General features: G+C 42.2%; 2 protein-coding genes across 2 annotated transcripts in view; one reads left to right on the top strand and one right to left on the bottom strand.

Annotated features, from left to right (window-relative positions):
* The first annotated feature begins 6,674 nt into the window (after positions 1–6,674).
* Positions 6,675–26,054, top strand: part of LOC143269384 (disks large homolog 5-like) — a 70,713-nt gene continuing 51,333 nt past the window's right edge. The window contains exon 1 of the transcript XR_013045788.1: positions 6,675–7,185. The gene's annotated coding sequence lies outside the window, so the exon portion shown is untranslated. The remainder of the gene's footprint in view (positions 7,186–26,054) is intronic.
* On the bottom strand, positions 18,626–25,563 carry LOC143269383 (disks large homolog 5-like). Its single transcript, XM_076554480.1, has 4 exons — positions 25,382–25,563; positions 23,222–23,384; positions 22,250–22,381; positions 18,626–21,190 (listed from the first exon to the last, which is right to left on the bottom strand). Exons 1-4 carry the CDS (start codon positions 25,512–25,514, stop codon positions 20,998–21,000), a joined length of 621 nt encoding a protein of 206 aa, XP_076410595.1. The 5' UTR covers positions 25,515–25,563; the 3' UTR covers positions 18,626–20,997.

Here is a 26,054-nt window from a genome sequence, read left to right as displayed (position 1 = left end):
GAAGCAACCATTTAATTTTCATCTCTTCTGTAAGCACAGCTCCATCATGCCCAGTAAATTGGCCATAATGTACTGCTTCTCTCATACATATATTTTTCTTTATTTTTTTAGTAAGAATTTTTTTCATTTTATATAACAAGCACAGATACCCCTCTCTTCCCTCCTCCTGCTTTTCCAGCATTTTCCCCTTCAACCCACCCATATTCCCTCCTCCAACAAGGTAAGGCCTCTTATGGGGAGTCAGCAGAGACTGGTCCATTAGTAGAGGCAGGTCCAAGCCCCTCCCTCTGCATCAAGGCTGTCCAAGGTGTTCCACCATAGGTAGTGAGCTCCAAAAACCAGCCCATGTACCAGGGATGGATCCTGATACTACTGCCAGAGGGCTCCTTAAGCAGAACAAGCTAAACAACTGTCTTGATTATGCAGAGGGCCTATTCCAGTCCCACAGAGGCTCCATAGCTGTTGGTCTAAAGTTCATGAGTTCCCTCTAGTTTGATTTGGTTGTCTCTGTAGTTTTCCCCATCATGATCTTAATGCCTCCTTACTCATAGAATCCTCTTCTCTCTCTTTGGCCGGACTCCCAGAGTTTGGCCTAGTGTTTGGCTGTGGATCTCTGGATCTGCTTCCATCAGTTACTGGATGAAGGCTCTATGATGACAGGGTATTCACCAGTCTGATTACTGGACTTAGACAGTTCAGACACTCTCTCCACTATTGCTAGTCATCTAAGCTTAGGTCATCCTGATGGAGTCCTGGGAACTTCCCTAGTACCCAGTTACACCCTATCCCCAAGATTTCTCCCTCTATCATGGTATCTCATTGCTCTTCCACTATGTCCCTGTTCCAGATCGACCATCCTGTTCCCTTATTTTCTCCTCCCCAACCCCCTACCCTCCATCTCCCCCCTCCTCCGCAGTTTACTCATGGAGATCTCATCTATTTCCCCTCCCAGGGTGATCCATGTGTCCCTCTTAGGGTCCACCTTGTTACCTAGCTTCTCTGGAGCTGTGAGTTGTAGTCTGGTTATCCTTTGCTTTACATCTAGTATCCACTTATGAGTGAGTACATATCATGTTTGTCCTTCTGAGTCTGGGTTACCTCACTCAGGATGACATTTTCTAGTTCTATCCATTTGCCTGAAAACTTCATGCTATCATTGTCTGTTACTGCTGCATATTATTCCATTGTGTATATGTACCACATTTTCTCTTCAGTTGAGGGTCTTCTAGGTTGTTTCCAGGTTCTTGCTATTACAAATAATGCTGCTGTGAACATAGTTGAGCATGCATCCTTGTAGTATGACTGATCATTCATTGGGTATATGCCCAAGAGTGGTATAGCTGGTTCTTGAGGTAGATTGATTCCCAATTTTTTGAGAAACCTCCATACTGATTTCCAAAGTGGCTGTACAAGTTTGCATTCCCACCAACTGTCGAAGAGTGTTCCCCTTGCTCTGCATTCTCTCCAGCATAAGCTTTTATCAGTGTTTTTAGCTTAGCCATTCTGACAGGTATAAGATGATATCTCAGGGTCATTTTGATTTGTATTTTCCTGATGGCTAAGGATGTTGATCATTTCCTTAACTGTCTTTTGGCCATTTGTGATTCTTCTGTTGAGAATTCTGTTTAGATCTGCACCCCATTTTTAATTTGATTGTTCAGTATTTTGATGTCTAGTTTCCTCAGTTCTTTACATATTTTTTAGATCAGCCCTCTGTCAGATGTGGGGTTGGTGAAGATCTTTTCCCATTCTGTAGGCTCTCATTTTGTCTTATTTACTGTGTCCTTTGCCTTACAGAAGCATCTCAGTTTCAGGAGGTCCCATTTATTAATTGTTGCTCTCAGTGTCTATGCTCCTGGTGTTAGATTTAGGAAGTGGTCACCTGTGTCAATGCATTCACGACTACTTCTACTTTCTTTTCTATCAGGTTCAATGTAACTGGATTTATGTTGAGGTCTTTGATGCACTTCGACTTGAGTTTTGTGCACGGTGACAGGTATGGATCTATTTGCAGCCTTCTGCATGTTGACATCGTTATGCCAGCATGATTTCTTTTTTCCATTGTATATGTTTGGCTTCTTTGTCAAAAATCAGGTGTTCATAGGTATGCAGATTAATGTCAAGGTCTTCAATTCAATTGATTGGTCCACATGTCAGTTTTATGCCAATACTAAGTTGTTTTTATTACTGTAGCTCTATAGCAAAACTTGAGGTCAGGGATGGCGTTGCCTCCAGTGGTTGCTTTATTGTACAGGATTGTTTAAGCTATTCTGGGTTATTTGTTTTTCTATATGAAGTTGAGTATTGTTCTTTCCAGGTCTGTGAAGAATTGTGTTGGGATTTTGATGGGGAATGCATTGAATCTGTAGATTGCTTTTGGTAAGATTGCCATTTTACTATGTTAATATTACCTATCCATGAGCATGGGAGATTTGTCCATTTTGTGATATCCCCTTCATTTTCTTTCTACAGATACTTAAAATTCTTATCATACAGATCTTTCACTTGCTTAGTTAGAGTTACCCCAAGGTGTTTTATATTATTTGTGGCTATTGTAAAGGTGATGTTTTTCTGATTTCTTTTTCAGCCCATTTATCACTTGTATATAGGAGAGCTACTGGTTTTTTTTGAGTTAATCTTGTATCCTGCCACATTACTGAAGGAGTTTATCAGCTGTAGGCATTCCCTGTTAAGAGTTTTTGGGGTCACTTATGTAGACTATCATATCATCTGTAAATAGAAAAAGTTTGACTTCTTCCTTTCCAATTTGTATCCCCTTGCTCTCCTTTTGTTGTCTTTTTGCTCTAGCTAGGACTTTGAGTACATTTTGAATAGATATGGGGAGAGTGGACAGCCTTGTCTTGTTCTTGATTTTAGTGGAATCGCTTAGAGTTTCTCTTCATTTAATTATATGTTGGCTGTTGGCATGTTGTAAACTGCCTTTATTAGTTTTACATGTGTTCCTTGTATTCCTGATCTCTCCAAGACCTTTATCATGAAGGGGTGTTACTTTTGAGACTTTTTTGTTCCTAAAAATATCAGTTGAAATCAAGATTTGGAGTTTTATCAGGCTATAACAGCATGCAGTGTAACACCATTTGTATTATGCTATGTCCATATTCATTGGTTACCCAGATGAGAGCTTGGAACATATGGTGAGTTGCACATCCTGGCATGCATGTATTGTGGATGGTATGTCTTGTAAATGAAATGTATGTGTTCCACACAGTTGGTACTCAGGATATCAACTTATATCTGTATATGAAGTTTGAGTGTCTAAGATTTTCAACAAACATTCTTCTGTGTGTCTCTTTTGAGGCCTTGATTGACTATAAAATATCAAGGTCTGGGATCAGAGTTCCCTCTAACTACCAAATATGTTAATGATGTCCATTTGCTTTCATCTGTAAGAGAACCTTGGCTCCATTGAGAACATGGTATTTCTGGCTCCCCTTTGGTTAGAGTGTTGGATGAAGAAGAAAATATTCTGCCTACACATCCTTAAAATTCAGGCCTTCTGGACTTAATTCTTGCTCAGTAGGCTGCAGGTCTCCACTGATAACAGTTTATGATCAGTCATGTTTCTCTTCTTGGATTGCCTGGACTCCTTTCACACAGGTCTTGGTTTTTGGCTACTTGATCAGTGTTTGGTCTAGGAAGAGTTCTTCATTGTGGTTGTGGCAGGCTCCATTTAAATTATCTCTTCAAACTGGACTTCCTAGGGTCAACATTAAGTCTGGCCACATATCTCTCATTGGGTTGGCAGGAGCTCCCTTGACTTTAGGGTTTGTGGTTTCTCTTCATCAATGTCTGTGGTTGGCTTGTAACATTTGATTTTTGCCTAGTTTGTTCAATGAGTTTTGTATGAGCTCTGAATTCTTCCCAGTCAATATTCGCCCCAGACCTCCTTCTTCATTTGGTCCTTGGTGTTTTCAGAATAAGGATTAGACCTGGGCATTAGACTGGACTCAGGCCCACTAATTTTCTTGGTTTTGGCCTGGTCTTTTACAACCTTAAGGTTATGAAGTAGCCCACATTTCTTCTTGCTTAGGCCCATACTTCATCAGGGTAAGGATTATAGACAGACAGTTTTTTTTTTCTTGGCCTCTTTCATTTAAGAGAATGTTCCAGGTATTCTTCTCTCCTTGTTTTATCTCAGGCTTTTGTCAGGGTAAGTGTTAGGCCCCTGTGTTCCCTTTTCTTGTTTTGTCCTGGGCTCTCATTTGAGGGATTGGTCTAGGCCCACGACCTTTCTTCATTTGCCCAGTCTTCAGGGTCAGAGTTATGCTGAGGCCAACTTCTCATCTTGGTGAGGGTCCTGGCTTTAGTCCAGGTAAATTTGAGGCATGGATATTCTCCTTTTCTTTCTTCGAGCCAGGTCTTTTTCCTCTGAGTGGTAGGGTAGTACTAATTTTCCTTTTGGTTGGGGCCAGCCTCCTTCAGGGTCCAGGTTAGGCATGGCCATTCTTTTCTTTTTGTTGCATTTCATTTTGTTACTTTTCCTTCTCCTTTGGCCTTGGCTCTTCCATTTAATGGACTGGCCCAGGATACCTCTGTTTTTCCTCTGGGTCAGAGCTTATTCAGCTTCAGGTTTTGGTGCAGGCCTCTTTTAGGTCAGGGTTTGGCAATTTTATTCTTAGGGTTGGTCTCTGGCCTTTCTGGATAAGGGAAAGCCATTGCTAATTTAGGCTTTATTCCTGGTCTTCATCAGGTCCATCCTCAGGCCTTGGAGTACTTTTGTCTTGACATCTTGGTTTAATGGTTAATCCTGGTCTACTTTCACTTTAGGTACTTAGCATGGGCTTTTTCAGGGACCATGTTGGTGTGGGCTATTTTCAGGGTATGGTGGTATCCAGGCAGTTTTTGTGTTAGAGTTAAGCCTGCTTACATTGATATTCTGGGACTGTGTGGTACCTGTTTCTCTTTAGGGTTGAAGCAGTGGATACATTTGAGTCCAGGTTTGTCTGAAGCTACTTTGTAATTTGTAATTAGCCTTGGATTATGCTCAGCCTTTCTGAAAAAAAAAATGTCATGTGGATATTGATAGAGAACAGTATTTACAGCCCTTCTCTTACATCTCAAGGATTTTCTGAGGAACATTGGCTCTTTCCAAGGGAAATGGGCACAGACACCAACACACAGAGCAGAGACTCCAGATGAAATAAACTACATATTACACAAATAGAAAAGTGAAGTAGGGAGGAGACAGTGGTGCTTGGGAGAGTCCTTGCTGCTGCATTGGTGACTGTAGGCATGGTAAAGAGGCACCCTGAGCTCATGTGGAAAATTGTTGCTTCTGAGTAGAGATAACAAACTAGAGTCCCAACAAGGTCCCTGCTGCCTTTCCTTCCTTCTGTGATCTGCTCCCATGAAGGCATATCACAGGCAGTTAATATAACAGCAGAGGATGGTCCTCCATTGATTTAAGGCTGCCTTCTTAGGCACATGAGGGTTGTGCAGATCTTCATGGGGCCTCTTATGCAGTGTGAGCATGGTGTCCCCTCCTGTATGTCATTCATGGCATGCACTATGAGGGTGCTTCTTTGGTCTTTGCTATGGAAACACTTCTCAAAATGTCATTTGTCTTCTGCCTTGAAAACCCCTGGAACAATGAACTATGTCTTAGTGATCCCTTTCAAGAAAGCTCCTTGTCGTGTTCACTCACTGATGTGCGATCAGGTCTTCCCACAAAGAATGTCTGCACTGACTTACCAGAAATTGATTCCTGCTCACATTATTATTGTTGTGAATCACAGGCCACTTTAAAAGAGTGAGCTGTCAACCTGTCAAGGGCACACATGTAACCATGACAATGATTCCTTATGCAGTGTCACAGAGGCCAGGCTTCACTCTGCTCAGGGGAGCACAAAGGTGGTCAAGCTATGTAGATATTTTTGGAGTGGTAACTAGGGAAGGTGCCTGAAGGCTACAGTTATCATCATTGCTTGGGGACAGCTTCCTATCCAATCATCCTCTCCTACTACAGAAGTTCACTGCTGAGAAAAGGAAGGTCAGTGGGCACGGGGCAGACTCAGGCCATATGTACACAGTTCAAATACTGGTCTATCATTTTTGATGCTCAGTTTATCATCAGGATTCTCTTATCACGAGGCTGGTATTGTGCCATCTGCAGTACCTGGGGCTTGGGGAACAGAGCTGTTTGAAATTTGCCCTCTAGCCTGTCCCTTCACCAACATTAAACACAACTTGAGTGGTATTGACCAGAAAGCAGAAAGCCATGAGGCTTTCCCTACCTCCTCTCCTCATGGTAGTTGATGACTTCTGAGGCTGTCACTCACTGGGTAGCAGTGTAACAGCAGTTCATCCTGTCCCATTTTGGAAAGTGGAGTCCTGGGACAGGTGCTGACTCTGCCTCAGCTATTGTCACCTTTTCTAACAAATGCTAGTGGAGATTAGTAGTAGAAAACAATGGACATATCCCACTTTCAGAAAACCCTTCCCAATCTCCCATTGTCCTTTACCTTCATGCCTCTCTCCTTCCCTGACAGTTTATCTCTCAAGGCTGGCCTCAGATTTCCTGCAATATTTCTAACACAGTCTCCTTAGTGTCAGGTTTCCTATTTATTTATTTATTTATTTATTTATTTATTTATTTATTTATTTATTGCCATGGATGCTTTTTTCTTGCCCTAATATGACATTTAAGGGTTGTGGGAAGGAGGCGTCTTAGAGATCTGAAGAGTTAGTCAAAGCATCACAGTGTTCCATTCCTCTATCTTATGAGGATGGAAACCTACACTTAAGAATTGTGGCATGCAAAGAGAAAGAAAACAAAACTGAACTAACATATTTTTCTACTGGTCCCCAACCAATAAAATCTCAGTTATAAAAGAAAAACTCTTGGGAGTTTCTTCCTGTTATCTCTAGATGCAGTTACTGTAAGCATTATGCTATCCTCAAAGCCAAACAGGATTTAGGGAGGGTGGCCTCAATAAAACCAGCTATCTAATCACAGAGCTTGAAATGCTTTTCCTGTCTGCAGCAGCAGAATCCGGAAGAAGAGAAATTACATGGTTGCCCAGCAGAGATGCCTCTTTGCTGTCTCAGCCTGGATGCCTGTGGTAACAGTTAAGTAGGAACGCCCCACCTGGAAGTCTTCCAGTCAACATCATTGTATCCTGGGAACCCACAATTTCCTGGTCTTCACCAAGTTCTGGATAGCCAGTAAGTGTTTTTAGTTTTACTTGATGGCGATGATTTACTATAATCTGAAAGTGCAGTAGAAGAGGAAAGAGAAACTGAAAACTTACATATGCTTGGTGTCAAATGTTATCTGAAGGACTTAACATGTGACATAGATTGTAGATATCCATCTAAGAGAGATCCTGAAACATGTACACATTGTTAGCAACATCTTAGACAACATCAGTATTCTAGAAGCATGGAAATTCCATGCACAGAATGCAGCATGATCAAGCATGCCCCACCCAAAAGTAATAGTGCCACTAGCCCATCATAAAAGATCAGGGCACCATCAGTGTTGTGCCACAATACACACATGCTTTTTCACACACTATACTCACATATATGTGCCCACATTCATACATTCAGAAACATGTATTTGTCTACATGCACACCCACATGCACCCACACACACCCATATGCAGACACATAGAAATATTCATTAAATTAATTAGATGTACAATAATTTGCATAACAAAAATAAAAAGAAACAAACAACCTTTGTGGTATGCATGTTGGATGCAAAACTATGGGTATAGTTATGTGCATATTTTTACAAGTATCTATGTGGTATATATAATATGAACAACCATATCTAATTGCATATACATGTGTATATAAATATAAAGATAAACTGAAATCTCAACTCCCAGACACCTGCCAAGGAGGCAGCAGAACTTTCCAAATGGCCACCTTGCTGTGTTAGATCTTTTCTACCTTCAACTCTGAGTACCTGTTATGTTTGTTTGAAAGGCATAACTTTTTAATTCACAACAGAGACACTGTTTTGCCTTACTAGAAAATATGTAAAATGTAACTTTCAAAAAACAGAAACATGAGAAATAATCTTTGATTTCAGTATCTAGAAATGAATATCAAAACTTCCTTCAATACTTTTTTCTACAACTGTATATCATTTCAATACTTTAATATTAATCTTATTTTTTAAATTTTTTCTCACCTGAATACTGCAGTCTTCAATATATATAAGTTCTGAGGTATCATTCTCCGTGATGGTAGTGGCCACTACTGTCTCTATCTAAAACATCTTCTAGTTGCCTAGAAGTCGAGTTGTTAATTCCTGCATGGACTAGTTTATGTTTCTGTGTAGACTTAGGAAACATTTATTACACTAGTCTTTGAAGACACGGAGGTAACTTGGGTGAGTAGCATGGGAAGGAGATGGCTTGGGTGGGCTGACTGCATGTATGGGAAAGTTCTAGTTCAATGGGTGAAAGGTCATGTCTGAAGTAATAGGAGGCAAAAAGGCAGAACACAAGAGAAAGGTATTTCTGACTGCACGCTGATAGTGTAGAACAACAGATCAGCTATTACCCACTGCATGACACATGGCTGTCCCAGATTTCTACTTAGCATGGTGAAATGAATGTCCTTGGCTTGCTCTACAGTGGTGTCTATAAAGATGATACAGGTCTAAAAGCATTTGTAACAAATACACCTTAATGTACAAACCCTTATAAGGTATTTTGCATCAGAGCTGGTTTATACCAACGTCCATGCTCAAAGGGTCGTCCAGAAGTAGAATTCTTTCCTGAGTCCATTGTTCTCTGTGATTGTGTTGGATACTTACTGTCTTAGTTAGGGTTTCATTGCTGTGAAGGGACACCATGACCATAGCAACAATTACAAAGGAAAACATTTAATCAGGTGGCTTACAGTTTCAGAGGTTTAGTTCATTATGATCATGGCAGGACAAGGAGGCATGCAAGGAGACATGGTGCTGGAGAAGGAGAAAAATGTGGAGATGAAGCTACATCTTGATCCACAGGCCCCAAAAAGTGCTCTGAGACACTAGGCATTGCTTGAGCATAAGAGATCTCAACCCTCCCCCACTGTAACATAATCCTCCAACAAGGACACACTCCCTCCAACAAAGCCACACCCCCTAATAGTGCCAATCCCTATGAGATTATGGGGCTTCTTACTTTCAAATTAACAAACCTCCAAGATATACTGAGAAGGCATAATAAAACACATTATGGTGGGGCTAATAGAAGATGTTTTTGAGAGGAGAGTACTTTTTTGAAAAAGAGGAGAGTCTTATCATTTGTTTCTACCCATCTTAGTTCCTTGTTAGGGACTCCACAACAAAACAGAGATTACCAAAAGAAAAGCATATTCACTTACCTAGTGCAAACTTTCACAGCACAAGTCTTCCTAAGGTAGAAAAAAAAACCAAAAATTGCTTAGACGTATAATAACTTTTTTTTAAGAATGCTTTTATTGCCGGGCGGTGGTGGCGCACGCCTTTAATCCCAGCACTCGGGAGGCAGAGCCAGGCGGATCTCTGTGAGTTCGAGGCCAGCCTGGACTACCAAGTGAGTTCCAGGAAAGGCGCAAAACTACACAGAGAAACCCTGTCTCGAAAAACCAAAAAAAAAAAAAAAAAAAAAGAATGCTTTTATCCAGAATTAATTGTCATTATATAGAATATCCTGTGCTTAAGAAGTAATCTTTAAATGTGCATATTTTCACATAATATTAAGTGAATATTGTAATTTATAATTAAAAGAGTCAGATACTTTAAATGTACATTAATAGCAACATTTTGACTTCACTTAATCATTATCAAATTAATTAAATATAAAAGCACATAGTATTGATGCCCAGCCATTGAGTGAGCAAAGCACTGTCTTTGAACAGGTCTCATTCTCTGGTCTATGCCACCCCTAGTCAGGCTTCCAAGTGTGAAAGACAAGAACAAAGCCTTCGACACCAACATCTCACTTGTGCCTAAAGTCTCAACAGGAAGAGCAAGCAAACAGGATTAATCCATCCCCAAGAGTCCCCATGCCTCATTCAAATGGCAGTCACCACAAGCTTCACAAACTCCTGCCAAAAACTGTCCCAAGTGACACCCAGCAGCCCCAGAACACTCCTTAGTTTAGTGTGGGGTACCATCCCAGGCGCAGGTCAGAGTGACACATGGAGAACATGGAGATGGTGAAACGGCATCAGTCCTGCTGTGGAGATCATCTCAAGAGGAATTACGGACCCTGCAGGCAGCTAGAGACCTGAACAAGGCTACCAAAGAAAGGGAGTCTTCCAAACACTCATCTGGTCTCATATTAGGCTTCTGTCCCCAAATTCTTCAACATGTAGGGACAGAGGTGCCCATGGCCCCAAAATTATGGGCCCTTACTGTAGATTTTATTATGGTCCTGATTCTTGGAGTGAGCTACAGCCTTCATGTTCACCAGAGTTCCTTCCATACCACAAAATGATGCCTTTATGTATCTCCCATGTTTCCCAATACCCTTACCCTTCTCACCTTGGAGGCCTTTCCTGATACTCAACTCCTGGTGGTCCCAGTCATTTCACCCATGCGGCATGACATTGAGCCATGGGCATTCACCATTGCTCTGGGCCAGCACTGTGCCTCTTAGAGCATGTAGTAGACCTGAGAGTTTATTCTAGAGTTGATGGAAAGTGGAATGTAATGAAACGTGTGTCAAAATGAAAGCAATAGGAGTCAATCAGATGAATGGCAAATAGTGAGGGCTTTTGGATCATGTCCTCTCTGTGTGCCTTCATCAGTCTTCAGATATGAGGCTGCACCTTTCCTCCATGGAGAGACATGTGGTGCTTCTGACCTGCTTCAGGAAATTGTCAGGAAGTCCTTTCTAGGTTTTATGAGCAGTTTCAGGGGAAGATATGAGTCCTTCCTCACATTCATTCATCCACTCAAAGAACTTCCTATGTCAAGCCCCATGTTTTGATATAGCCTATTCTGAATACCAGCAAGTATGAAATAAAGCAAAAGTCTGGGTATAATTAATGACTATGCTCATATTTGATACTGAAGTATAACATTTATATAAATTTAAAGATGCATCCCAGTATATCACGTTCTGTGCATGTCATTTTGCATCAACTTTTCAGTGATTCTCATTTTAAAAGTATATAGAGATTGAAATGTACAAGGTACTTCATCTAAGTGGAATGTTTTTTACTAAGTCTTTGAGACATTAGTATTCTAAAACATGCAGTAACCACAAAGACTATTTAAGTTCTGAAGTGCCTTGCAAATTTTGATCCATGTAGGAAAGTTATATTGGGAGAAGTATGTGATGATTGCTGAAACTGGTTAAATGCTGAAACCTGAACTGTCCACAGTGGTCTCAGAGCACAAATGACCAATAGCCTTAGACCAGGGAAGTTCACGGGGCACATAGGACAGACTCTCAAAGGCACAAAGCCAAGAAGGAACATGGCATTTCAATGACTCACCCTGGAACCTTTCTTGGTGCTTTTTCACTGGTTATTTCCAGTGAACTCACTCACCTGCATGGCAGAGTAACTTCACTTTTGCCTTTTCCCATGAATTACTCTGAATCAGCAGTTTCTTCAAGCTAGACACACAGCAACCCTAATCCCATCAAGAATTCTTCCCACTACAATGAGCTTTTATTAAGAGTGTCATTCATTTGAAACAAAATTCAGCTCAAATTTTTCACAATGCACTTTAATAATAATATTTTCTAACTTTCAGAAGCACAAGAAAACCCTCTAAGGCAGAAATCCATGAGTTGATCATGGAAAGTTGGGTGGAAGGAAAGAGCTTACTCCTCCTAATTTGTTCATTGACCTCTATATAAACAGAATGACAGAATGGCATGATGTGCTGTGTATGTTCATTCTTTGTCATATGTATGTATGTATTTCCCCCTCTCAAAATAAGTAAATCGATATATTTTACTATTTTAAATTTAATCGGTAGATTTCCATACACTCATCATATGAAATAATTAATTTTTAAAATAATGAAAAAATCGATGAAGCTCACAAATGTTTGTAACTCCAGTTCTAAAGGAATCGGCACCCTCACACAGGCATACATGAAGGAAAAATACCAATGCATGTAAATTAGTGAATAAACAATTAAATTTTTGTATTTGATAGTGGTGTCAGGAGCCCCAGAAGCATCCCACAGAACTAACTAACCTAGGCTCATAGTGAGCCACCAACCAGGTAGCTTGCATGGGACTGACCTAGGCACTCTGCAGATATTTTACTGTTGTATAACTTGGTCTTCTGGTGAGACTCCTAACAGTGGGAGCAGGGCTTGTCTCTAATTCCTGCTTTTGGACCCCATTCCTCCTACTGAATTGCTACATCCAGCCTTAATAGAAGAGGTCATGCCTAGTCCCACCACAACTTGATATAACATGGCAGACAGATATTCATAGGAGACCTGCCCATTTCTGAAGAGAAGAAAGAGAAGGAGGAATGGATGTGGATCAGGAAGAGTGGAGGTGGGTGGAGGGTTGAGAGGAGAGGATGGAGGTGAAATTTTGGTTAGGATGTAAAAACAAAAATAAAGAAATAAATAAAAACATTCATTACAAAAGAAGGGAGAATATTGATGTTTATCATATGTAAATTTGAGATACTAAAAAATGTCCCTCAAGGAACATTGCCACTTACTCTAACTTTATAATGTGCTTGCAGTTGTACAAGTTTAGTTAAATCATGTTAGGCATAAGTTTGAGCTGGTCTAATACATAATGTGTTTGCCTTGTACTTGGAATAATTATATCATGTTTAGGCATTATTATGACCTGGTTATTGTTTTACATTTGGAAATTAATCATGACATAAAAAGATATAATTGTGTGTCAAGTTGACATGGGGTGAAGTTGTGATGGCTCTTTTTGGTTGTGAAATTTACTACATCTGCAATTAAGCAAAACCCAAATATGGAGGGGCACACCTGTGAGGTATTTTTGCTTAATTTGAAGAGAGAAGATACACATGTAATCAGATCTTCGCATAAGGAAGACATTGCTTTAATCTAGATATTGATGGAGGAAGAAACACCTTCACCTCAGATGTTTTGAGCCCCAAAAAACCCACCTGTAATCAGCCAGGCCTTGTGCTGGAAGCCCATATAAAGAAATGGAAGAAGGGAGCTTTTGCTCTTTAGCTGCTTGGTCTCACCTTGCTAGCAAGTTCATTCCATCACTGGCATTGGAGCCAAATTCTCTGGCATTCCAGACTATACTACTGATGGGTGAGACATCAAGTGTAGTGGACTGAGAAACTGCTGGATTCTTGGACTTTGTCATCATAGCCAGCCAATGTTCAAATAGCTGGAGCACAGCCTCTAAGTCATTCTAAAAAATAGCCGTCTGTATATATAGAAATTCATTCAATAAGGTGTTAGACCAATGGAACCATGACCAATGCACCAGCCAGGTAGAGAACTTTTAGAGTAGTTGGGTCTCACATCAGCCTTATCTCAGTTATAAATTCCACATGGTCACATTCCCTTAATCTGTGTTTTAGGTGATGATTTGATGCTGGCCTACTAGGTTTCTATACCTTCTGGGCAAGAAAGTAAAATAACACAAGTCTGAAATTTCTCAAATGGAACACACAGTAATCTAATTAAATGAGTAATTATATGAGATGGAGAGATTCTAGCTTAAGTGAGGAATTAAAAACCAGATGTCTTAGCCTCAGTGAGGTAAGACCTGGCACCCCCCTCCCCCACACACAGGAAGATCAGAGGACAGTAGGTTCTTTTTACCCTTGATGTGAGAGCTCCAGTCTGGAGACCCAGGGGATAACTTTCTTTACACATTAAATCTCTGCCTCACTGTCAGTCTCAGGAGTCAGATCTATTCCAGAGGAGCTTCACCAGAGTAAATCAGTCTCTGGAAGAACTTTCTCAATATAATCTGAGATCTGCTGTGGTAATAGAGGAGCATCAACCACTTCTCTCCTTTTTTAGTTTTGCACAGAATCACACTGCACCACAGACATGTGGCCCCTGACACAGACTCCATCCACTCCACCTAGTCATGAGGTTCCTCCCAACATTGCTTATCAGGACCATCAAGAGGGATTTCTCATCCTACCTCCACCACCAAGAGGGTCTTCTCAATTTTTATTACATCAGACAGGCTTAATAGGTGTTGTCAACCTAGAAGAGATCTAGCAAATCTGTTCCATTCTCACAGTCGGTGAGACTTGGGCAGGATCCTGAACCTATGAGAGCCCTGAATGGATGTGTGGCAGCCTAAGACAATTAGCATGCCTGTCCCTACCGGTTCCAAGGAACTACAGTCTTTGGTTGGTAGTGATCCCATCCACCTAATACAGCACACAGGGCTGGGAGGACAAGGGTCTATTACAGGACTGTGGAGATGGCTCACCCATTAAGAACATTTATTCCTGTCTCAGAAGAATCACAGGACAGACAGCTAACAAAACTTTTTAACTTAAAATGCAGGTGGAATCTGCCCTCACCTGGCCTTTGTGGGAATTGCATGTATGTGGTGGCAAAACACCCATAAGTATAAACAAAAGCGCCACAAAATATCCTAAATTGTCTTGCAGGAAATCAGCTCTGCTGTTCACTTATCACTCATGATATATTTCAAGAAAACCAGAGGCAGATTGCTTTTTACTTCCTGATTTCCTTTATACAAGTTTAATGAGCGTTCTCATTTCCTGAGAGGCCTGGAACAATATACTTGTGTTTCCCTTTAATTTGGTCTACATGAAGTTCCATGAACATGTGTGTACAGTGTACAACATTTTACTCGTAGCTAAATATATGACCTCAAGGATACAATATGTCTAATTTTTCTATTACGTAGTTGGTATACGTGAGGTAGGCTATACACCAACATCCAAGTCACCATCCCCCTGTGTAGCCCTGAGGCCCATGGCTGAGAAATCTGTGTGCAGCCTAAGATTCCTGGAACTTACTGAGATACATCCAAGCCTGTGATTTCTGGCTTTGCAGGCATGTGAAACCTCATCTGACTAAAGAAGAGTCTTAGAGTGAAAAGTTTGAAATTTATTTTATTCATAAAATACATTCATTTTACTCAATGGGAGTTTTCAAAACAGCAGTCATTATATACAGTATACAGCCTTAGCAAACTATTAAACCAATGACAAGAATAAAAGTATAACAAAAATTAACACAACCTTAAAGAAAAATGAAGAAAACAAAAAACCAAAGCATAAATATCCTAAGATATAAACCAAAAAAAAAAAAAAAGAGGAAATTTCAGTTTCCCTTGGAATTTCATTATGGAAGAGCAAAAGAGGTGAGGAACTGGCGTATTCTCTGTAGTGAATTATCTTCAGCAACACTTGCCCATGACATGGCATCAGCTTGAAGACTGCATTAGAGAGAATCTTATGCTTATGGTGTGGTCTGTCTGCATGGCAATGTGGCATTAACACCGTATTCCTTGTCAGATTTCCATCACATATGGAGTCAGGGTTCTTAGTAATTTGTGTTGTGTTCCCTGTATATTAGACTTGTTTTTACACAAACTTTTATCTGGGGATAGTGAGCCAACAGATGTGGATCAGATTGTGCCTGCATCGCCTCATGGTAGGTTGATATTTGCCTCACTAGTGAGTTCAAAGCTGAAAAGAGGTGGCATTTTCTGAGGAGGCCTTGAACCTGGAGTGTAGAATGTCATGCCTTCAAGGTGTCTTTGGCTTCTTCCACCCTTCCCAGTCTCCTTAACAGGTACTGTCAGGGAAAATCAGAAAAGAAAATGTGATTCAGAAACAGTTTTGCTTTGCACATGGCAAGAAAATCAGGGCCTATTCACCCCTAGTAAACAAAAGTTAAGGAAGGAAACACACCCCATGAACACCCTGGCTGCTGGGGATGGGGCTTAATGGTGGCTTACTTGCCTGAGACATAGTGTTTCTGCTTCAGCAGCTCCATCTGCAGGAGGCTCTCATCCTGGGCTGTGGTCTGCTCCAGTTCCTGCTGGAGGTTTTCAAACCTAGGGGAGAAAGGCAGCTGGGGCACAAGCCTGGGGGAGCCATCTCCCCCCAGATATACTCAGACATACTAGACAATCAAGCATTACCTTTCAGCTGAGTTCATTCCCTGCTTCCCCAGGAGAAAAGGGTCAGAGAGCACCTGGGCAGGATTTTTTTTTTCTCAACTTTTAAAAACTGCTAGAAGTTGAACTGGAAAATACACACTGTGCTGGATTAGAAAAAAACAGCATATTTCTCCAACAGTTCAAAGACATCATTTTGGAGAAATATCAGTATGACAAGGTCTGAGGCACAGGTCAGGAAAGATGCAGTTGGCCTTGATTAGATACCAGGTGAATGAGAACCTCCTGGAAAACTCTATGCCTGCCCTCTAGTGGAGCCTACATAGCAATGTAGAGAAGGCTCTGATTGAAGGTGCAGGAACCAGGGGAAGATTGCTAATGAACAAAGCAAGCTAAAGCAGGTGGGAAAGGCACAGTTGTGCACTTTCCTACAAGTCCCGGGTTGATAGGTCCACGACTGCAAAAAGAAATCTAAAAAGCTTTCCTATTAGAAAACAGTAAAGCTGAACTGTGTCTGAAACAGTCGTGCTGCTGAGTCAGAACGCTGTCTGGGGAAAGAAATTTGTCAACTCCTACTCTGTTTATAACCAGAGTAAATCTTTTCATAAGAAACTGATAAACACTGCAGAGATCTTGCAATGAGCAGGAGTGTGCTGTATTCAAATCTGCCAAAGGGTAGACAATTATCTCTAAACGTGATGTTCCTGATGGAAAATAAAGTTGCAGGAGGATGCACTTCTCTTCATGATTGATGATTCCCCTTCTAGGTTTCTGGCTACCATGGGAATATTTGTGGGGAGATCAAACATTATATTTGAGATACTCGGAGCATACCAGAGTTCTCAGAAGGGAAGAAGGGGACACAATCCCCATAAGACCAAGGAGAAAGCATATTGCTTCCTGGATGGAAGTTGTTATTGACTGAGCCAGCAATGACACTCTGAGGTGTTCCTTCACTGGCTGTGGTTAGGAGCTTTACCAATTGAACAGAAACTCAAGAGGACAGAGATCCAGGTACAGTGGACCCACTTAGATCCCCCTGCTTCTGGAAGCCCGAGCTCCTACCTCATCTGGGACACAATGAAGTGATGCTGCAGCTTTGCTGCCAAGTCCCTTTGCCGGTTGAGCAGCTCCTTCTGCTTCTTCAGGGACTGAATATTTTCCTCAAGTCTTTGATGTTCCTGTTCATTAGAACATTGTGTTTTTAGGAGAGGGTTGTCTGCACCCCTGGACATATAGACGCATGCACACACACACACACACACACACACACACACACACACACACACACTTGAACACATTCATGTACATGGATGCACACATACAAGCACACTACATTGTCTCCATGTTTGCTTTACCAGATAACACTGATGTAATATGAGATCACCTGGGATACTATGAAGAAGAAAGTGACCTTTCATTAACCCACAGCCTCTCTACCCATATTCCAGCAGAGAGAAATTAAAACACAAGGTCCTCTGAACACAGTGATGTGGAAAAGATTGTGTACTTTTACTCTGTTTAGATAATTTTTCATTTTATTTTTACTTTATATGTGCAGGTGTTGCCTGCCTGTGTGTCTGTATAACACATGCATGCCTGGTGATCTGGGAGAAGAAGTCAGTATGTAGATCAGTCAATGTAATGCTTGCCTTGTAAACCTGTACACAGACAGCTGAACCCCAGGGATCCTTTACGAGTAAACAAAGCTCTCCTAGCAATTTCTCCAGTCTGCGAATTGAAGGCTTAGTTCCCCAGCACAAGACCACTGGATGGCAATGGGCCAGCCCCTCACTCTCACTCAATGCTTCCCAGTGCCTCCAGGAAGAGCAGCTTCCTCCTAAAGAAGCTCTCTAAAGCACATAGCAACATGCTCAGAAACTAGAAAATCTCTAAACTCAGGAGTCTATATTAACCTTTCCTCCAAGTAAGATGACTGTGTCAGGTATTTCTTTGAGTAACAGAAGGTTGACTAACTCAGCGAAAGGATTGCATGTATTATTCCATGTTTAACTATATTCCATGGACCACATTGTATGTTTGCACTCATCAAGGATGTGCATTTGAGTAGTTTCTAGTAGGGGGTGTTCTGATGAGTCCTGCTGTAACCCTGTTGTCCTCTCTTCTCTGTGGACACCTACTTTCCATTCTGGAATCAATGGTTCACTTGGAGGCTGCATTCAACATTCTGAATAATTTTAAAGAGCTTTTCACAGGGCTACAACATCTTACACTCTTACTAATATCTGATAGTTCTCATTTCTCCCAACCCTCCACCAGGCCAATTTTAACTCAGTATGAAGAAGTTTGGAATAAAAACATTTTCTGAGTGCTGCAGACACAACATGGAGTGGTTGCTTTAGAGTATGAGGAGCCTAAAGGGTGCACTGAGACAGCCTCTTCTCAGAACTCAGCATAGCTGTGGGACTTCTGCTGGGCTGAAATGCATCCACAAGACCCTCTGCAGTTCAGAATTCCTCAGGGAATAAAGTCCAGGCCAAGCTCCAAGGACAAAGTTAGCTGAACCAAGGTTAGGGAAAGGTGCAAGGCAAATGGCAGCAGACAATGAGGAGAAGAACAAAACAGGATGCAGGGAAGTCATCAGTGGTCAGCCACCATTCACCCAGAGCAGAGAAGTACACAAACCCTCAGGCAGCCTTTCCTCTTCTCAGTAGCTTCTTTCTCACCTTTATGGACCCTATTACTTTTTTTTATCCTGAGGATTTCTATGCAGATAAATAATTCTGCCTCTACAAATACTTGAAAACCTTTTAGCCTTCATCAGTTTTCTGTGTTTTGTTGCAGTTAGCTGTGTGGACATGCAGAATGATGGACAACATCATCTGTTCTTTGACTGATGCAAAGTGGTACTAACCAGATTAGGCACAGTACTTTCTCATTCAAATCTGTCTTCATCATTCTTAAAGATGTTCTATTGTTCCGTGAGTGAGTGAACATACACATAGAGGCTCAAACACATATTTTCATTCCCACAAAATTACACATAAGAAAACACACAAATACACACACACAACTCTCTTGAACCCAGAAGGGCAAGGGACGAGGCTGGAATGTTGCAACTCCTTTTGTACTACAGGGAGAGGTAGTGGGTCCTTCCTGCTGTCTACAAGCTTCTTAGACACAGCCAGGCTTTTCTGCCCTGTCCTGAAATTATTTCTCCTTCTAGGACAGTTTTTATCACAGACTCACTGATTGTACAGAAAAGTAACAACCTCTGCACAAATGAGTTTGACCACACAATACCAAGTGCCCATGGAAGAGGGCTGGACATGAAGCCTCCTGATAGATCCAAGTTGACCCATCATAGTCTCCTCACTAAACCTGCCCAGATTCTGACACAAAAGACATTGATTGCACTTGAGAATGGAAATCACCATTGTCATTACCCAACAACTTTTGACTGGATTACAGTGCATATTATGTGAAAACAGCCCCAGTTAAGTCAGTAGGAGGCTACTTAGGTCACCCATAGCACTTTCTTGAAATGCAGTATTCAACTAGTAGGAGGAGTCTTTCTAAGACACAGCTATAAATATGATAGAGTGAGCATCAAAATGTCAGGTTCCATGTTGTGTAGGTAGTAAGATAAACCAGACATTTCATGGGACGTTATCCCTATTCAGTGAAAGAAAAGTCTACATTGATTTTTAAAATAGCTCCATTGTTTGATTTTTTTATTTATTACAAAATGCATTTGTTCCAAACCAATAAAAAAGTGCAGAAATTAAGAGAAACCAACAAGTCAGTTTACTTTCTGACCAAATGAATCATTTATCAATGAGATGAGACAGTAAAAGACAGGAAGCTCTAGTGTGAGGAAACAGGGATCCAAAGACCTGTGGCTATCCACTTAGCCAGAAGAGAAATTTTCAGGTTCAGTGAGAGGCCCAGGCTAAAGGGAATAAGGGAGAAAGCAACAGAGGTCACTTGATGTCATCATCTGGCCTTCCAACAAACCCACAAATGTAAGCATCGTCAGGCATGTACACACCACACACACACACACACACACACACACACACACACACACACACACACACACTCACCACAAATCATAAGTGAACAGAATGCAATGAGGAGAACATCAACTGAACGAGGATGGCATTACCAGTTGAATTGAGACTCCTTACACTAGCTGTTTCAAGTGAGACCCACAGTTCTGCTTTCCATCATTTTGAGACTAAACATGCCTGGGGAAACTTGCTGTGCTTCTGCGGGCTATGTTGGTGCACTTGGAGAAATTGTTCTCTTAAAATCTCAAATCTGCCACCCTGCCCCTTGTCTGTCATAAGCCCTGGCCACATCCCTGGTCATCCAGTGAGCTTCCGAGTGTAAGATCCAGGATGGGAGAACTTGCCTTGCCACTCAGAGCAAACAGTACTGACAAGCTGTTACTTAAGTTTCTGTTAGTGTGAACCAAGAGCTTGGCCTGGTAAAGAGAACACCATGGCAGTCTCAGAAGAAGAGGGTAAAATAGTATATGACACCCAAAAAGATGTCCACAAGACCAAGTCATTTGGCTTTTGTAGGGGACGTTCCTCCTTCCATTCTGTTTCTGCCTCTGATCTCATATGACCTATGCCAAGCAAATGAGACCCAGACCCTTGAACTCATTCACACAGATCTCTGTGCTACTCCCTAAGTGGCTCCCATCACAGTACTGCTGCCCCATACTAGCATATTGGTGAGTGACATGTGATTTACCCATCTCCCTCAATGGACTGCAGCTTCTAGCAGAGCAGTAGGGTTCTTTGGCAGTCATGCAGTGCCTTCCAAGAGGCTAACTCCCCAGAAAGACTTGTGAATGATCACAGAAATGAACTATTGGGTGGGATGGGTCAGGTGGATAAGTGAGTAGATGGTTACATGGGCGTGTGTATATGTGTGTGTATGGGTAGGCAAGTGGGGGCTTGGCCCTGCTGCTTCAACCTGCCTGCTGCTGCTTTGTCCAGAGGTCATAGATCTTCTCATGGGCCTCCTCACAGAGCCTCCTGGCCTCCTCACAGGACTCTTGTAGTGAAATCTGCTCCCCATGCAGCTTTCTGTTGTTCTCTTTCAACGTGCTCACTTTTTCCCTTAGCTGAGTCCATTCACTCAGGAGCTGACTGTAGAGGGTGCTGAAATGTCACCAAAAATGATGAGCTCCACCTCCATCTCCCACTCCTGCTCCCTAATACCATGATTCCTGCAAGATCCCTTGTCCCCATTCCCAACAGCCCTTGGTTGGAACCCAGATTAGCCATGGCAGCATCACTTAGGTGCAGGCCAAAGTCAGAGAATAGCCAAATTCCCGAAAAATTCCAACAACTTCTGAAGACCCTGACTGTAAAGGATCCATGTTCCTCTGAAAACTGGATCCCCCGCTTCCCCCACACACACCCTGGTGTTTAATTGTTCACAGTATTGGGAAAACATGAGCAGGTAGAAGGAATCCATGCTCTGAGCGGGACAGAAGATCCAGCAGGAATACATTCCATCTTTGTGTCCCATAGAAACCATTCTGTGAGCTCCTGCCAGAGCCGCAGAAACCATTCATGGTGCAAACCATGTTTTCTGTCTAGAAGCTCCAGAAGTTGACAGGAAAATGTTGAGAGGGGCTGTCAGACTCTTCACTCTTTGGAGAACTCAGTTTAGGAGGCACAAGTCCAAGAAATATAAGGCAGGCTGCTTGCTAAGAGGTAAACAGACTAGAACCACAGCCCAACTTTGTTCTAAGGTGAAGAAGGTGCTGAGGGATGTTTTACTGTATACTGTGAATATGTGTTGCTCCCATTGGTTAATAAATAAGCTGCTTTAGCCTATGTCAAGGCAGGATGGAGCCAGGTAGAAAAATCCAGACGAGACAAAGAAGAAAGTCAGAGGTAGAGCATATGCCAGCTGCCACCCAAGGAGAAACATGCCAGCAGCCTGGCCATGCAGAAGCCATGTGGTAAAATATAGATTAACAGAATGGGTTAAGTTAAGATGATAGAGCTAACTAGCAAGAAACTTAAGCCATCAACCATACAGTTTGTAAGTAATATAAGCCTCAGTGTGTTTATTTGGGACCATTTGATGCAGGAGTTAAATTGGACAGATTCCTCCTGATAGCTGCATCAGGCAGGACTAGAAAAACTTCAGACAGCAGTCCTTATCAATTTTTACTAAATTAGTAAATTACTAAATTAGGCACTCACTGGTAGGAGTTGGTCTGCTCACTCAGCTTCTTGCACTTGTACGAGGCCTCACAAACCTCCTTGGGGAATTTCTTTACATCTGACATCTCCTTCTTATGCTGTGTTTTCAGCATGTCAATCTCAGATTTCAGCCTGTGGTAGGGCATGGCCCAGGAGAAAAGAACCCCATGAACACGGGTGTCAGGGACCACATGAATTAAGGTTCTGTTTTGTACTACACTAGCCCACTGGATGTCACACCCTAAATTCTATACTGGATCTCCTGGTGTGCATTAGACTTGCCTCACTGTCCCATGGCCAGGAAAGGCAGGGTGTCAATACGGAAGGAGACAGGACTACATGAGCTCCCTCAGTAGCCCTGGACGGGTAGACTAGCTCTCTAAGAAGGTCTTGGAGTCTATGGCACAGATCCAGGTCTATCTGAAATCTGCAATGGCATTCCTACTGTCTTGAGAACACAGATTCTTTCTCCTTGTAAGGATACCCAGAACTCATAATCAGTATTGCCATGGAGGAGGCACTACATGAGGATGGCTGTATAAACTCCCATACACAGATAGAATGTCACAGAAATGCAGATAGGGGGCATTGTCTCATAGTGTAAGGAACAAGCTGAGAGGAGCAGAATTGAATTCCAGGCCTTCTGGTCACACACAGATGGACTGAGTGAGATCACCAGGACATTCAAGTTGCTCCCATAGCAATAAGCAAAAGTAAATATCAATTCAGAGCACTGAGCATCTCCTAAAAGCCAATGCCTATCAAGGCCTCTTGAAATGCATGTTGTGATCTTACTCCCTAATGCCCTACTCTGTAGATTGTGATTCAGGCCACAGGCTCTGGTTTTCATTTGGAGGAATCAGAACAGCCTATGTCCTATCTCACTCCTACAGGCTTCAGTTCTGCCTCTCAAATGCACTCAGGACACAGTAGGGTCAAGACAGTCACCAGAGAAAAGGGCATGATGAATACCTGTTGTTCAACTCATTGTTGTTATAAAGGGCCAAGAGTTCCAGCAGTTCATTCCTCTCATTGGTCATCATCTGTAGCTGAAGGGTCAGTTTATCCACCTGGTTCAGCTGCTGCTCCTGCTCAGTGAGGAAGACAGGTGTGGATGATGCCTTCCTAGTAGTCCCTGTAGGTACATAAACACAGTGAATTTGTACAGACGAATGGCATAGGGCCAAGAGAGATCATGTGGAGTCCCAGAGGAGTCCTGAGGAAGAGGAAATGCATGGCACCCGGTGAAGCCCTCAAATATCAGAGCAGATATCCTTAAACTGGGTCCCATAAGCCATGTGTCTGTCTCCAATCTCTAAAGCTTGATATATGCCTTATGACCTACTGCAGCCCCACTGTCCCTGAAAGGCATAAGGTAGGCCAGCCATGTTGGTTTGGAATTGTTAGCCGATACCTGATATGATGCAAAAAAAAGTCCTGGATTGCCTGGTGCTTTGAATCTCCCATCCCTGATAACCTGTGTGCAGGACTAAAGGCAACTCAATGTCTCAGACCTTGGTACATGGACAGTAAGTTTCCCTTCCTGTTATTTATATCAGATATCCATGAAATCTACAGAAATCCACTGAGAATAAAGTGCAGCAACATCCTACCCTGAAATCTCATCAGTGGTTTTTGGCCCCCTTTAGCATTTGTTGACAATCATAATGAACTGAAAAAGGTCCCAGCAAAGCAGCTGCTTCCCTGACATTTCCTGGCCCTTTGCCAACTAATCATCAGATATCCTCCACTTTTGATCTGCTCTTTAGGAACCCAGGTAAGCTTCATAGGCCCATTGCTTCAAATGATCACAGCTACTGAACCCCATTAAGAGAATGATCATGTCTGGCATCAACTGCTGCTTAGAAATCCAGGGCTTTCTATGCCAATTAGTGTGCTCAGTTTTGCCGACATGTTGATTGGTGAACCCTTATACACTTAATGAATGCCTCAATGGCATTTGGCATTGCCACAACATTGGTGATTTCACAAAAGATGCCAATGACACTCAGGATACAATAGAATTTCCAGAGAAGGGACAGTTAGGGTCACTGCTAATGTCGTCACCTATCTGATAACAAACTCTTCTCCAATTCACCAAAAGCCAAGCTGCCCTTTCCAGCACCTTCCCTGAGACAGGGGAGGGCCTTCAGTACCTCGTCATTCCAATCCAGAGATCTCACTGATTCATTAGAATCTAGTTCATTCTAATTCTTTAGTTCATCATGTGTGGAGGGCAAGACTCATCCAAACACTGCCCAGGAATGGCTCTTCTCATCCTGAAGAATGCTAACTAATAAGATGAGAAATAAAGGATGCTAAGAAATTAGCTCAGGATAATGGGAAAGGAAGATCAGTTCCACAAGGTGAACAAACAAATTAGGGAAGACCCACGGGGCAGTTACAATGTATGGGGATGGTGGAGGATTATGTGGGTCCTGTCAGAACAATGATAAGTCACATACATAATGATGAAAGTTTTGCCAAAAGCTTCACCAGAATATATTCCATCCATCAGGATGTTATCAAAGGTGTTATCAACTATTGAAAGATGTGACTGAAAATACCTAAAGACTGGGCTTCCATAGGTGAGCCCTCTGACACCAAGAACAAATACTTACAGAGAGAGTGGTGTCCCAGTCCTGCACTCAAGATAGAGGGAAGATGACTGGCTAGTGAGAAGGCATGAACTCAGAAACCTTAGGGATCACTGACATGCAGCAATACTTGGTGGCTCCTGCCTTGCCAGTGGTTGTTATTTAAAATGTGAGAATCTCGAGCATTGGTCAGGGGACTTTACTCTCCTTGTTATTATTGACACACACCAAAAGGCATCCAGTGTGGGTGAAGTGCAGGGCTGGTACTGAAACCTCTTTAGACCCTCTGGGCTTCCTTCCCACTCAGAGTGAAAGCAGAGGGCCCTCAACAGAGCAGCTGCAGCCTTGACCATCCCTGGCTCTCTGCCAAACTAACCTTGAAAATCCACAACTTTGTTCTGCCCTTGAAGAATTCAGAGGACTAAAATAGTCCCATTGCTTCTCTGAAACTCTCACCTGCTTAGCCTCAATCCTGGAAGGCTCAGATCAAGCCTTCCTCCTTCAGGAAGCTCCCCATCCCTTTCCCAGGACTCACTGCGCTTTCCCCAGAACCATCTATTTCTTGATGTGTGACATGGAGACTGAAGGCCATCTTCCTTCTGCCTCCCTTTGGTCTCCCTGTGCTCTCCATCCTGTCTCCCAAGACTCCTGTTCAGTCTAGACAGCATGTCTGTAGGTGAAACACAAGACACTGCACAAATGCCCCAATGACAGTTGGTGTTGCCACAACACTGGTGACATCACATGGAATGCCAGGGCTCTCCAGGATACAGTAGAATGTCCATGTGCTGATGTCACCTGGTATAGCTATTTCATCCCTGTTATATACCTCACCCAAAAGTGACTTGAAACCAAGGTGCCATTTTCAGGAGCCTCTGGGTTTGCAATGGAAGCCTTTAGGTAGATCCTCCTTCTAAAGCCAGAAATCTAGCCCTCTGATTCATTAGAAATTTTATCTAAGTGAAATTGAAAGCTCACTTTGCATACACTGTCCAGGGTTGGATTTTCCCCTCCTTAAGATTCATAATCAATATTTTGAGAAAAAAGGATGCTCAGAAATTCGGTCAGGACAATGGGGAGTTGTAGGAATGAGAACTCTTAACAATCCCCCAGGGAAGTTCTTCAGAATTGTAGAGATTGGTGGGCTCAAAAATGTTACATAGTTAGTTATGAATATTCCCCCAGAGTGACAGTAGAGCTCCCTCAAG

This window comes from Peromyscus maniculatus, chromosome 18 (assembly GCF_049852395.1).
Source record: "Peromyscus maniculatus bairdii isolate BWxNUB_F1_BW_parent chromosome 18, HU_Pman_BW_mat_3.1, whole genome shotgun sequence".
Lineage (NCBI taxonomy): Eukaryota > Metazoa > Chordata > Mammalia > Rodentia > Cricetidae > Peromyscus > Peromyscus maniculatus.
The sequence above is the reverse complement of the archived record's forward strand: the minus strand, read 5'-3'. Positions and strand labels throughout refer to the sequence as shown.

Excerpts from the sequence above, each read along its gene's own strand:
- LOC143269383 (XM_076554480.1), bottom strand. The coding sequence starts at position 25,514 with ATGCTGTCTAGACTGAACAGGAGTCTTGGGAGACAGGATGGAGAGCAC. Across the intron at positions 22,382-23,221 it reads AACAATGAGTTGAACAACAG|GCTGAAATCTGAGATTGACA; the intron begins GTATTCATCATG and ends GCCCTACCACAG. Across the intron at positions 21,191-22,249 it reads GAGCAGACCAACTCCTACCA|CACCCTCTACAGTCAGCTCC; the intron begins GTGAGTGCCTAA and ends GTGACATTTCAG.